The sequence below is a fragment of the Vulpes vulpes genome, chromosome 8, assembly GCF_048418805.1.
Source record: "Vulpes vulpes isolate BD-2025 chromosome 8, VulVul3, whole genome shotgun sequence".
Taxonomy (NCBI): Eukaryota; Metazoa; Chordata; class Mammalia; order Carnivora; family Canidae; genus Vulpes; species Vulpes vulpes.
In genome coordinates this window covers 4,269,299-4,283,906 of record NC_132787.1, presented here as the reverse complement: position 1 = coordinate 4,283,906, position 14,608 = coordinate 4,269,299, and the positions used below count along the sequence as shown (strand labels likewise).

At 35.8% G+C, this 14,608-nt stretch overlaps 1 protein-coding gene across 3 annotated transcripts in view; it reads left to right on the top strand.

The window, feature by feature from the left end:
* Positions 1-13,261, top strand: part of LARP4 (La ribonucleoprotein 4) — a 72,507-nt gene extending 59,246 nt beyond the window's left edge. For all 3 annotated transcript variants that reach the window (XM_026000314.2, XM_026000315.2, XM_026000316.2), the window contains exons 11-16: positions 594-806; positions 1,443-1,491; positions 4,071-4,232; positions 8,836-8,960; positions 9,075-9,240; positions 10,839-13,261. In XM_026000314.2, coding sequence (XP_025856099.1) covers positions 594-806; positions 1,443-1,491; positions 4,071-4,232; positions 8,836-8,960; positions 9,075-9,240; positions 10,839-11,177 — 1,054 coding nt within the window. In that variant the 3' untranslated portion in view covers positions 11,178-13,261. The remainder of the gene's footprint in view (positions 1-593; positions 807-1,442; positions 1,492-4,070; positions 4,233-8,835; positions 8,961-9,074; positions 9,241-10,838) is intronic.
* Positions 13,262-14,608: the final 1,347 nt, after the last annotated feature.

Sequence of the window (14,608 nt, the reverse complement as noted above, 5' to 3'; positions counted from 1 at the left end):
AAGAGCCTCTTTAGACTCCCCTCCCCGTTTTTCCCTGTGAAAGTTGAGTATTGGAGATTAACATTATTTATGTAATGTATGTGTATCTGTGCTTTATAAAAGGATAAGATTAGGATTTTTTTGTCCCTTCCCCACCCTCCCCCTCCTCCGCCCAGTGAACCTTTTTTATTCCCACTAGGCACGGTGATATTGCCCCATTGAGAAATATGGCATAAACTCATTAATAGCTTAAAACCTGGCTGATGTAGATATGTCAAGACTGCAACGGTGTTAAGTTAGCTAAAAATCCTAATTGTATCTTGAGCATTGAGGTAGAAGTAACTTCATCCTGAAGAATTTGGGATCTTACACCACATCTCTCCAAACAACTTTTTTAAATGGAAAAATTCCTTGCCTTTTAAAAATAATATATTTGGGATATAAAAGAGTTTATATTTTTATAATGTGACCCTTTTATGTTTAACTTAATTTGTGGAAAATCAGAATACAGTAGAATGCAATTTTAACTTGTCCTGTTAGATAGTTTTACCATTAAGAGGAATGATTCTCTGTCTTGATTTATCTTCTCATTTGTGATCTTGTATTTCTTGTAGTGTGAAGCCTCATTTTAGGTCATCGAGTGGTTCAGAACACTCGACAGAGGGCTCTGTGTCCTTAGGGGATGGACCATTAAACAGATCTAGTTCAAGGAACTTTCCAACTGAACGGCATAACCCTACAGTAACAGGGCATCAGGAGCAAAGCTACCTGCCAAAAGAAACTCCTGTTTTACAGATGGAACAGAATGGGGACTATGGTAGGGGCAGGTAAGGAAATATGGTAATAAATATGGATAAGGTATATGAAAATTCTTTGTAATGTGAGTATTTGAAAAACGTGATCTAGTGAGTAGTTTTTGTTTTAACTTGGTGTATGGTTATGCTAAATGAATACAGCACTCACATAATATGGATTAATAGTTTTGATAACTCTTAAGAAATTTATATTACCCATATAGAATATAGCTCTGAGTCAGAGGTTTATAAAGTTACTCTGAAGTTCTTTATGGTTCACTGAGGAAAGAATAGCTTAGAAAGATTAGATGCTATTATCTGTATTCTAGTTCAGTTTCTTACAACTTTTTAACAATGGGGATGGGATTAAACTTTATTGCCTGCTCTGCCTGAATGAAACAAAAAACTGAACGCTGATATACTTCTGGTGTGCAAGGAGCACTACTTAATAAAAATGGACCCAACTTGGTGGCGATGGTAGTAAATGAAGTTTTTGGTAGATTAGTTTAGGATCCTTTCAGAAGAATATATATTCATCTCCTAAGGGAGATACAGAAAATATAGTTAGTTAAACTAGAAATTCACCCATCTTTGACAGAATATATATATTTGAAGAAACTTATGAGTTGTACTTCCCATCATCCTCACCTTTTTTGTCGTTGTTAAAAGGAGAACTCTCTTCAGAGGTCGAAGACGACGGGAAGATGATAGAGTCCCAGTAAGTATTTTTTTTTTTATTTTTATTACATCTATTCATTTATTTTTTATTTTTGTGACTTAGTATGGCACTGGCTTGTGGTTGGTCTTTCCAGGTTTTTGTTTTATTGATTATTATATCAGGCAAAAGTAAATAGAACCTGTGCTTTGACCCTAAAATATCCACTGCTACCACCTGCCCCACTCTTAAAGCCATATATAATTAGGGATTTTATCTGGGTTACTCATGGTTTTTAAGAATTACTTGAATACCTAATATATTCACATGGTTTAAAAATGAAAATATTCAATGGAAAGTTTATTACTTTATTAATGGAAATTTAAGTAGTTGGAATCTTTCAATCTTACAAACAGTGCTATGATAATTTCATATAACCATCATTTCTGATGTGTGTGCAATAACACCTGAAGGAGAATCCCTAGAAATAGGATTTCTGGGTCACAATTCAGTAAGTTGCTGCCGGCTTACAGCTTTCTAGAGGGGTTGTGCCAATTTACACTCTGACAGACATTGAACAAAAGTTCCCATTTATTGATAGCCTTATAAATATATGATTTTTTTTTGCCAACTTGATAAAGTTTATCATTCACTTATAAAGCTCTCTGGATGGTGTTGGAAACTGTTTGTTGTTACTTGCGGGGAGCAATTTTCTACCTACTACTTATCCACTAATCTTATAAAGCTGCTTATAGATTAAAAAAATTGTTTTATAGTTCTAGACATATTTTTGTTTAAATTTTGGCTTACCTTCAAATTAGTCACATTTTTGTTTTTTGGATTTTTTTGGTGGCTTGTTCATGGGGAACATTTGCTATATCTTAGTATATATGTGCTGCCGAAGCGAACACAGTTTGCCATATCTTAACTGTGAGAGCAAAAGGAGTTGAGAAATCAGAATGATGTAGGAACACACAGAGGTCTCAAGAACACCCTGCCTAGAATTTGCAGATAAATCATAAATTTGTAGTATAATACTTATTTTACATGTATAAGTAAGTGAACTGTATACATATATAAATGTAGTATACATATAGCATATAGGCTACATATACGATACATACATACAAGTATATGACCTACATAAGTAGTAAAAAGAAAACGTATTGCATTATAACACACAGAATGATCCTTAGGGCTCACTGTGAACTTTTTAGAACAGTATTGTTTTCTCATTTGTAAATTTCTGTACCATGAGTAGCCATGATATGGCAACAACTTTCTTAGGATACTATTACAGTAGTCCACATGAATCCTCAAGTGGCCCTGAACAATTGAGGAGAGGAGAGATTAGTTTTGAAGTCCGTTTAATATGTTGAAAATATATCAAGAATTGAGAACTGAAGGTTGGGGTGAAGAAAAAGAAGACAAGCATGCTTTCCAGTAGGAAAGGCAGAATGAAGGTCCCTTTGTACAGGAAGGAGATTTTAGCTAGAGATAAAATTTAGGATTTGCAAGCTTACACGAAGTAATTGAAATCCTAAGAGTGGATAAAACTATTCAGGGGACTCTGCACAGTAATTTAAATAGAGTGGTCAAAAAGGGAACTTTGGGAACATAGTAGCTTTGAGCTGAAGAATGCGATTATTAAAAAAAAAAAAAAAAAGCATGAGGTTATTTATTATGATATTTGAAGTATCCAAGCAAAATGTGAGTAGAGAGGGCTAAAAGACAAACGGATGTCTAGATTTTAGGTAAAGGTCTGGGCTAACAATATTATAAGTGTGCAATTCAGTGAATTTTGATAAATTTCCAGTGGAGTGTAGCCAAAAAGTCACCAAAAGTGAACAAGGATTGTTGGTAAGGGTTGTTTGCATATAGGTAACAGTTGAAGTCATGAATAGTAGCTATCACACAGGGAAAGTATGGAATTGAAAAGAGTAGTAACCACATAGAAACTAAAACTGTCAAAGTGAATGGGTAGAGAGAGAAAAGGAACTGCTTGTGAGATCTGAAAATCAAGAGAAAGCAGTATCACAGAAGCTGAGGAGGAATGAACTCCCATGCCAGGCACTCTATGAATTTAGGGGGGGGGGGGGAGTCTGTGTCAGATTTTGCATTGTGGAAGGCATTGGTGATTTGTCAAAGCAGTTTTAGTAGTGATGAGTAAAGATGAGGAAGTCGGGGAGAAAGTACAAGTGAGAGGCTTGTCAGAGTATACAGGACAGTGGGTTTGGAAGGGCAGATCAAGAGATTTTTCAAGGAAGGATATTGCTCTCTTCAGACTATGTAAAAGGAGAAAAGCTGATGGCAAATTGAGGTCACAATAGGGGTTTTTGTTTTTATTTTTGTTTTGGAGGGAATATCACAAATTTAGAAAGCAAATAGTGGAGATTGGTTAACAGGCTTAAGAGTGACAAAGTTTGCAAAAGAAACAGGAGAGGGAGTTGACTAAAGGTAAGTAGGATTGATAAAGAAAAATGAAAGCTCAACTGAAACAAGAAGCCAGGAATTGTAGTGGAAAAACAGTTCTGTGTCTTAGCATAGAGTTTTGTTTGTTTCCTTGCAGCTTGCAGCTTCTGTGGTACAGGATTGGAGAATGAGATTGGCATGTGACCTGTTTTATGATTTGTGTCTTTTAGAGACCCCAGTCTTCATCAGCTGAAGCAAAGGCTCCAACACCAAAGTTTGACTTACTAGCCTCAAATTTTCCTCCTTTACCTGGAAGTTCATCAAGAACTCCAGGTGAACTTGTTTTGGAGAGTAGAATGTCTGATGTTGTTAAAGGTGTCTACAAAGAAAAGGTAAACACTGAGGCATCAATCTTTTACCTTATGGGACCAAAGTTAGCCTTTGTTTGGAGTTATTATTTGAAGTTTTATTTGCACGTAATATGTTTTTATTATTTTTTTGTAATATGTATTTTTTTTAAGATTTTATTTATTCATGAGAGATACGGGGGGCGGTGGGGGGGGGGGGGGGGGGCAGGCAGAGACACAGACAGAGGGAGAAGCAGGCTCCATGCAGAGAGCCCGACATGGGACTCAATCCCGGGTCTCCAGGATCACACTCTGGGCTGAAGATGGCGCCAAACTGCTGAGCCACCAGGGCTGCCCTGCAATATGTATTTCTATCATAGTTTTTTTCATGGGATTGTCAGCATACTTTGAGTATTATAGAAAGATTTACGATAAAGCTACACAGGCCAATAAAATGTTTCTTCTCTTTTGCATGTCTTTGAATCAATCAGCTCAGTTTGGTAGAATCAATTAATGCAAGCTGGTGGAAAGTATTGTTTGTGCTTAGATGTCTATAATTAGTCAATGGTGTAAATGAATTCTAAGTTAGTTTGGTAAACTTAGGCTTTCAAATAATGGAGAGTTGATGTTAAAAGTTTAGGACATCGACCTTTAGGATAGGTATCCCATCCAAAATTATTTTTGAGTGTAGACCTCTTCCAGTGCTTTTTACACTACACAAATTTTTCTTATTTTCTTCCCCTTTTTTCTTAATTCAATTTCTGTTTTTATTTTATATATACATACATAGGCTTATGGAGAAAAATAGTAGGTCCCTGCAACCACTTAGACTCTAGTAACTTGGGATCCCTGGGTGGCGCAGCAGTTTAGCGCCTGCCTTGGCGCAGGGCGCGATCCTGGAGATCCGGGATCGAGTCCCATGTCAGGCTCCCGGTGCATGGAGCCTGCTTCTCTCTCTGCCGTGTCTCTGCCTCTCTCTCTCTCTCTCTCTCTCTCTCTCTCTCTGACTATCATAAATAAATAAAAATTAAAAAAAAAAAGACTCTAGTAACTTTTTCTCCTATTGTTTTCCCCTGTGTTTCTAATTAACATGGTTATACTGCTCACTCATTCTCTCTTTCTCTCTCTCTCCTTCCTCTTCTTAGTATGGGGCTTTTAATGTGGGCCTTGAACTCACAACCCCAGGATCAAGAGTTGTGTGCACCACTGACAGCCAGCCAGACATCCCAATATACTTCATTTCTTGACTTTACAATTTTTGGAATTGTATATTAGCTTTCCATTTAGAACCTAAGGATTTAGCTCTCTCAAGCCAACATACTTTTCTCATCCTCCCTGTATACTGTATTGCATCATATCTAGGATACCATCCATTACAAGATGCCCATTATTTTAGTATCACTAAGAAAGTAAAAAAAAAGCATTGCCAGTTATATTAGGATATACCATCATTTATAAGTCACCCCTTGGTATTACCTTTTTCTCCCCTCATAACTGAACCTCATAGTATATTGCCATTATTTCTCCTTTCTTATACTCTCAGTGGCCTACTACACAACTGTGTAGCTGGGACTTGACTACCATCATCCTGAGAATTTTCCTTACTCTCTCATGTTGGATCCTCTTTTTCTTACTCTTGTTTTTCTTGCTGTGTTATGGTGGGTCACGTCTTCCTGAGCTTCCTGAATAAGTGTTTTTTAGTATAAATTTTAAAATGTTTTCCTGTTTTCACATTGCCTCAGTAGCTTATTTCTGTAGAATTCTGTATTAGAAATCATTTTCCCATGGAATTTTGAAGGTATTTCTTTGTCTTTCCTTGTTTAAAAAAAAATTGTGCAATATTGCATTCATTTCATCAGCTTTAAGAAAGACATTTTTTCATGTTTTCTACCTTTGAAAATCAGACTATCCTATAATTGAAAGTTATTGTAGTTTAAGTTGCAGTGTTTTTTCTTAGTAATACATAAAATAATGATGTGTCTTACCATCGATGGCTTCTCCCATTTGCTGAAGTGTGATTCACACACACATATTTTTAAAGAATAATAATAAGATGTATTTCCCCTTGTAATCCCAACCCACAACTGTGAACAGTGAATATCACCAACATCTTAGCAATACCATATGGCTCCCCTCCCCTATTACAGTTCCTCCTATTCCTTCTCTTCCTCCTCATCAGAGATAAACATCCTGACTTTGCAGTAATACATTTCTTGCTTTTCTTTATAGTTTTACTATTCCAAGATGGGAAACTTTTTCTGTAGAATAGGGCTGGATAGTAACTACTTTAGGCTTGTGAGCTGTATGCTAAAAACTTAAAAACCACTCTTAGCTCATAGACCATACCAACAAAAGTCAGAGGCTGGATTTGGCCAACAGACCTTGGTTTGTCAACCCCTAACCTACAGAGCATACTGTTCAGTGTGCCTGTTTTTTAACACAACATAAATGGAGTATGTGTATTCTTCTGTTATTTCTTTCATTCTATATTGTGTCAAATTTGTCACTGTTGATACAAATGACTACTTCATTTTGCACTATTGTAGTCTTTTGTAAAAATGTCATTATTCTACTATTGATGGACACTTAAGCTGTTGTCTCTGACATTACAAGCAATTTTGCTGTGAATGTTCTAACCACACATACACACTGTTTTTAGGGTCTATACACAGTGGAATTGCTGAGTGATAGGGCATCTTTTAAAATTTAATTACTGTTGAGGTTAAGTTACCTTTTCATGTTTTATTGGCCATTTGAGTTCTCTTTGTAAAGTGTCAGATATTTGGCTCTTTTTTTTTTCTGTTAGGTTGTATTTTATCTTACAGATTCATAGAATTTTAAATTTTATTTTGGATACTAATCCATTGTCAGTTATGTATGTTACTAATTATGATTTGTTTTCAGTGTTTAGTATTCGTGAGTGAAAAGTTCTCATTTTAGTAGGTTCATATTTATCAGTCTTCTTGGTTTGTGGGTTTTCTTTTTTTTTTGTATCTTGCTTAGGAAATGATCAGGCTTCTAGAGATCCTTTCCAGAAATCTTCATTCTGATTCTCCTGTGACTTCTTTTTTCCCTCTCTGGAGGCCTTTGAGATCTTTTATTTATCCCTGGTGTATCCAGTGAAGTGTCGTGAAGGTGTCTTTTGCTATGGCTCTTTTTTAATTTATTGCACTGGGTAGACCCTTTCAGTCTGGAACTCGTCTTTACATGCTAGAAAATTTTCCTGTATTATCTCTTCGATAAATCCTTCACTTTTGTCTTTTTTCTTGAACTCTTAATTTGATATTGCACCTTGTAGATTGAACCTCTGATTTTGTTATTTTGGCTTTCCTAATTTTAATTTTTGTTCTTGTCTATATTTCCTACAAAGTTTTTCTGAACCTGCTGAAATTTCTATTTCATCAATCGACTTTAATATCCAGGACTCACTATTGTTTTTCTTTTTCTTTTTTAAATTGTGGCAAAATGCACATTATGTAAAATTTACCATCTTAAGGGGTGCCTGGGTGGTTCAGTCAATTTTTTTGGCTTTGGTCCTGATCTCAGGGTGTTGAGGTGAGAACGAGCCCCACATAAGCTCTACGCTCAATGTAGAGTCTGCTTGAAATTGTCTCCCAATTCAGGTGTTCTTTCTAGTGTGCACATGTGTGCTTGCTCTCCCTCTCCCTCTCCCTCTCTCTCTCTCTCTCTCTCTCACACACACACACACACACGCTCTTTCTCAAATAAATCCTTAAAAAAATTTTACCATCTTAAGCATTGTTCAAAGTGTGCAATTCAGTTGTATTAAATACATTTACATTGTTGTGCATCTGATCTCCAGAACTCTTTATATTGTGAATATAAAATGCTATAGGAGACACCTTGCTGACTCAGTTGGTAGAGCATGTAACTCTTGGTCTCTGGGTTGTGAGTTCAAGCCCCACATTGGATGTAGAGATTCCTTACAAAACAAAATCTTTAAAAAATAAAATAAAACACTATACCTGTTATACCTGACTCCCATTCCCCTTTTCTACCCCCTTCCCTCAGCCCCTGTCAACCACCATTCCACTTTGTCTATATAAATGTGAGTACTCAAGGTATCATATAAGTGGAATCATATAGTATTTGTCTTTTTATGACTGGCTTATTTCACTTCGCATAATGTTCTCAAGGTTCATCCATTGTGGTAGTGTGTACCGGTACTTTATATCTTTCATTGCACAGTAATGTTCCATTATATGGATATACTACCTTTTGTTTATCCATTCACCAATTGATGAACATTTAGGGTTGTTCCCAGTGTTTTGGCTGCTATAAAATAATGCTACTATGAACATTTGTGTGTAGACATATTTTCTCTTGGGTATATACTATTGGGTCATATGGTAACTGTTTATCTTTTTGAGGAACTGCCAGACTATTTTCCAAGATGCACCATTTTGCATTGCCACTCTCAGTGTATGAGAGTTCCAGTATCTCCATTTCATCACAGACATTATTTATTGATTATAGACATCCTAGTGAGTGCGAAGTGGTTTCTCATTGTGGTTTTGATTTGCATTTCCCTAATGACTGATGGTGATTGAGCATCTTTACAAGTGCTTATTGGCCATTTGGAGAAGGGTCTATCTGAGTTAATTTTTAAATATGTTTTTATTTTAAGGATAACGAAGAGTTGAGAGTTAGTTGCCCATTGCCTGCAGAGGATGAACAGACAGACTGCACCTCTGCACAACAACTAAGTATGAGTACCAGTCCTCTTTCTACAGCTGAGCTTCCTGCATTAAGGTACAGTTTCAGTATAGAAGATCTTCCACATTAAGGTGACTTTCTCTTCTGATCATGTGCTCAGCTGTTTCTGTATGCTGTATTAAGTCTGATGTTAAGCTTTCTTTTCCTTAGCACAACTCAGCAAGAAAAGGATCCAGTAGAGGATTCCACTGTTCAGAAGGATGTGCTCAACCAGACAAATACAGTTTCTCCCCCAAGTACTGCAAAGCCATCAAGGACAAATAGTGCTTCACCATGTAATATAAACATAAATGCAGCTGTAGCTGTGGCCCTACAGGTAACTTGATGAATTTAATATGTGAAAAAAAATAATTGGTTAAATAATGAGATTTTTATTCTCCACAAAAGTCTTTGCTGGAGCAGAGTCATTTGGAAGTAGCCAAATGGAGGCCATCTACCTCAAATGAAGCTAAAGGAGTTTATAAAAGATTTTATTTATTTATTTGAGCAAGAGAGAGAGCATTAGTGGGGGAGGGGCAGAGTGAAAGGAAGAAGCAGGCTCTCTGCTTTAGCTGAGTAGGGAACCCCACGTGGGGTTTGATCCTAGGACCCCAAGATCATGACCTGGACCAAAGGCAGACATTTAACCAACTGAACCACCCAGGTGCCCCCATTATGTGTTGTTTTAATGACTTTTTGATCATCTTCTAGTTAATTGAAGCTTCTTTCTTAGGTTATGATGAATATATTATTTTGGGGCTAAAGAGGCTTTGAGCCGCCTGGAAATTCTTTTTTAATAATGTGTAACAAGTCTTAGGACAGCCACTCCCATTTTAATTGTCACAACTTTTCATTCATTGATATAACTAGTTGCATTTTGGTGTAGTTCCTTTTTTCTAGGTTAAGGACATTTTATTTTGTTGTTTAATAATAGCACAATGGCAGCTGAATGCCTGCTCTATGCTAAGACCAGTGCTGAATACTTTTCACACGCTTTATCCTGTCCCATTCTAATAACACTCCTATTGTCCTTTTTTTTTTTTTTTCAGATCATTAAGACTCTTAATTAGTCTTCTATTAGTTTATTTTTTTTTTAATTTTTTTTTTAATTTTTTTATTTATTTATGATAGTCACAGAGAGAGAGAGAGAGAGGCAGAGACACAGGCGGAGGGAGAAGCAGGCTCCATGCACCGGGAGCCTGATGTGGGATTCGATCCCGGGTCTCCAGGATCGCGCCCTGGGCCAAAGGCAGGCGCCAAACCGCTGCGCCACCCAGGGATCCCTTCTATTAGTTTATTATTGGTTCCCAGCTGTTCTGTTGAGATTCTTGTGGAATCCATCTCGGGGTTCTTTGTAGCCAAGGAAGAGAGAATAGAATGACTTTATTTCATCATATGAATGTACATTATTAACTTGATCTGTCCTTTCTTATTATACATTTAAGTTTCCAATTTCTTTCATCACCATAAACAGTGCTGACATGAACATCTCTCAAATTCCTCAAGTGAAATTACTGTATCATATATAAATTGTCAAGACTTTTTATTATTTTCAACAAAAAAAAAAATTTAAGATTGTACCAATACATGGGGCACCTGGACAGCTTAGTTGGCTAAGAATCTGCCTTGGGTTCAGGTCATGATTCCGGAGTCCTGGGACTAAGCCCTGCATCAGGGTACCTGCTCAGAAGTCGTCATCTCCCTCTCCTTTGCCCCTCCCCCTCAGTAACTCTCTCACTCTTTCACTCTCTCTAAATAAATAAATAAAATCCTAAAAAAATGATTGTACCAATAAACTTTAATAGTGTTATGAAAGTGCCTATTGCCCTTTCCTAGAAGATAACTTATTGATTCTCTTGTGGGACACACTATCCTTTTTGTACTTTATTATTTAGAGAATGTGTACCATAAATTTGTTTCTTCTCCACTTCAAAGGAACCTCGAAAGCTAAGTTATGCTGAAGTGTGCCAGAAGCCCCCTAAAGAACCGTCTCCAGTTCTTGTGCAGCCACTACGAGAACTTCGCTCCAATGTAGTGTCTCCCACCAAAAACGAAGAGAATGGAGCTCCTGAGAAGTCCATTGAGAAATCACATGAGAAGCCAGAAGCAAGGGCTAGTAAGGAGTATTCTAGCTTCCGAGGCAATACCATTCCCAGGGGAGCAGCTGGAAAAATCAGGGAACAGAGACGCCAGTTTGGCCATAGGGCTATACCTCAGGGAGTGACTCGACGTAATGGCAAAGAGCAATATGTGCCACCCAGATCACCAAAGTAAAAAAACAAAAACTATTCAAAAACTTCTCTCTCTTCCCATTAAACTTGAGCCGTGGCTATATTGAACTGTTCTGAAGGGGAGGGGGTAGCCAGGAAGGAAACAGAAAAGTGTATGTCCTTAAATCATTATGGATTTTGGAGTTGTGAGCAGTAGAATCCCAAAATTCATCTCTAAAATGATTTTAAAATGCTGGAGGATTCCAATCAGTATAAATATATATATATATGTATACATATAAAAATATAATTTTTCTATTTTTGTTTTTGATTTTAATTTGCAGAGATCTTCTGCCTAGAATCAATTTTGAGGGTTCAGATTTAGCTTGAGAAAAAAACATATTACACATCCTTCAGTACAGGAGATGAGGGAGTGAGAGAAAATATTTTTTGAAGAAGCATTTCTGTAAAATTAGAAATTACTTTTTTTAATCTATTTAAAGTTTGGCTTGGAGAATGCCATCTCTGCCTATATGGCCTTGTGTTGCAAAGCAGATCAGTGGCTGGGGTGCCTGTTGTGTGAGTGTGTGCAAGAGTGACTGAAGCCAAATCTGTTGTCATGTTAGTAAATGATTTGAAAAACTGAATGTAATACTTGAGTAGATATTTTTTTTTCCATTTTGAAATTCAGTCTGTCTTTTTGACCTTAATATTTCATTCAACAAGCTGTTAAACTCTGATTGTACTTAGAGATGTGACTGTCAATCAGTTTGATACTCAAGGAAAGAAAAGGGGTTACTCAAAAAATCAAAACTTTGTCTTACATCTGAGTGGATAGGTCAAATGGACTTCAGAGGTTTAAACTGCTTTGTGATTTCCTGTCAACCCAACTCTAAAATAGGAGACAGTTTTTTTTGTTACTTCATTGTTATTCTCTGTTCTTTGACTACCCACCCCCAAAAGCAGAATAACCAATATTCTACAGAATTGTATGTTTCTAACTGCCTTGACCAGCTTAGTCAAATCATATAACTGTTCTAAATCTCCGATTGAGCATTGAAGTAGTTAACTCTTCTGTTCATGTATTTAGAACTTTAGATCCCAGAATGATAGGTCAGACTGACCCTACAGTAATTTGTGTTCGTGTTAAAGATGAAACATTGTAACTGATTTCTTAAAGTGTTAAATAGTGTAGGTTAAAAAAAAATGTAAAGGCTTAATTTGGGGGTAACCTTTTTCTGTTTACAATGTATTTTATCATCTTCTTCCTTCCCTTTCTCCCCCCCCCCCCCAAAAAAAAAATTACAGTTTGGAATTCACAGAAACAGAACCAGCAAGTCATGAGATTTTTGAGTTAAGGTGAGAAAGATAGTCGAAGAAAATTAATACATACTTTCTCAGTGAATAAAGTAGCTGTCATATTAAGTAGGCAAGTTTACATGCTGGTGTTTAGAAAATGGCTAAAATATTAAAAACCATGTTGCATTTTAATGTTTTAAGTCATACCATTTTCAGAGTTCCATGTAAGGTGGGGTTTTGTTTTCTTTTTAGGGATAGTTTTTAATAGTAATAACTGTCCCTTATGTGAGTAAATTACATATGTACAAATCGAAACTGTAAATTGTGAACACTGGAAAGCACCATTGTGACATAGAGTAAACATCTTAGTAATATATGAAAATGAATGTAAATGGAGGTTAAAATTACATTACTGTGAAACTCCTCTTCCAACTCTAAGTTAAGCTTTGGAGATTTGTATTAGTAGGTAACTAAACACTGCACATTCTGTACAAGCCAGGATTATAATTTCTTTGTAACTTATTATTCAGCTTGGTAATTGCTTTTGATTTGGTGGATTGATAACATGGTATAATATATTTAAGCAGTTTGAAACTATTCATTTCTACACACTATTTTTAAAAATCATCTACTAGATGAGACAATAAAACTACCTGTGCTGAAATTTGGGGGAAGTTTAGGTCCTTTAAAAAAAAAAAAGTATTAATAATCATTGACTACATCTATGATAAAAGTGCTTATTTTGGTTTACTTAGATAATGCTGCAGTTGGTGGAATTGATAAACATTTAAAGTGTTAACACTCTGTGAATGCATTGGATTTAAGAGAATAAACATTTTATAAAAATCACTTGGTAAGGATTATAAACTTAATTATTGCACTTAAAATGAAACATTACTTTTTTACAATGTGTCACAGAAATAGGCTTATATTCCTTGTATGCTTGTGTGACTTACTGTTAGTCCACCCAACTTCTAAAAACTAAATGTTCTAATTGAAACACAAGAAAAGAGTCGTCTTTTTGAGGAAAGCAACTGTGTTTTTGGGTTTTTACTCAAAATGTTATTGAAAGTAGAAATTTGAAGACATCGTTTTTACATTTCTTATATAATATATAGTGTTTTTAATTTAATTTGCCTCATTATAGCTAGTAGTTCCCAATTTGGTGGGATGTATAGGGAAGAATATGTGTGTATGTGTGTGTGTGTGTCTGTGTGTGTGTGTGTGTGTAATATATATATTCACAGTATGTATTTAGCATTTATTTTATTACAGCAGATTTAAGGTTTGTATCTAAATGATGCCTATGAGTTGTGTGAAACTGTGGATTTTTTCCAGCAGTTCTCTGTAACTGATGCGGGTTGGGTGTTTGTGGTAGTTCAACTATTTATTTGGTTCTGTAGAAGGAGGAATTTAAATTTAAATGTCAAATTTTTCTCTTCATCTTTATGACTTAACATTTCCTTGGGTTGTTGGAGGCTAAAAATAGATACAAATGATACTGAGTGTATAGTATGGTGGTTTTCTGTCGTTCTTATTGCATGAAGAGAACAAGAGTCACACAAGTTCATCACTTTGCACTTCATAGAGAAGGTGTATGGAGATACTGTAAATCCTGTCTCCATTTTCTGTCCTGATAATTGAGGTTTTTGTGATATCTAGGGCCTGTCTCTACTCTGAGTGATTTCATTTTTGCAAATATAGACACTGGCATTCAAAAGTGATCCATCTAAATTTTATTCACTTGGATTTTGAAAGAAAATAAGATCTTTCAGTAATAGGGATTTATTGTTGTCATCTGATGTGCTTGATTTGCATGTAATCTCAAATGACATGCCGATTTTTTTATTTATTTTTGGCTCCTAAAATTAAGGTAGCTTGAATATATTGTTTCACATTCCTTTTTAAATAACCAGGTTGGCTTTGCAAAAGGCTTAATGATGGAGTATTTGCATCTGCTGGAGCAGAAAATAGTATTTAAAAGTTACTGAATGCTTTCTTTAGCTTTATTAGTTATGGCCTTAATATTTAGTCTTTTGGCTTATTAAATGTCCACTGGTTTTACTTTGACACAGTTGAATGGCACTGGGGTTAAGTCTCTTGATATTTGTGTTGGGCATGTGTATTAACTATATTTGAAAAGTACATATTTTGCTTATTTTTACGCAAAAGAGAAAAGCAAGAAGACCGTGTATT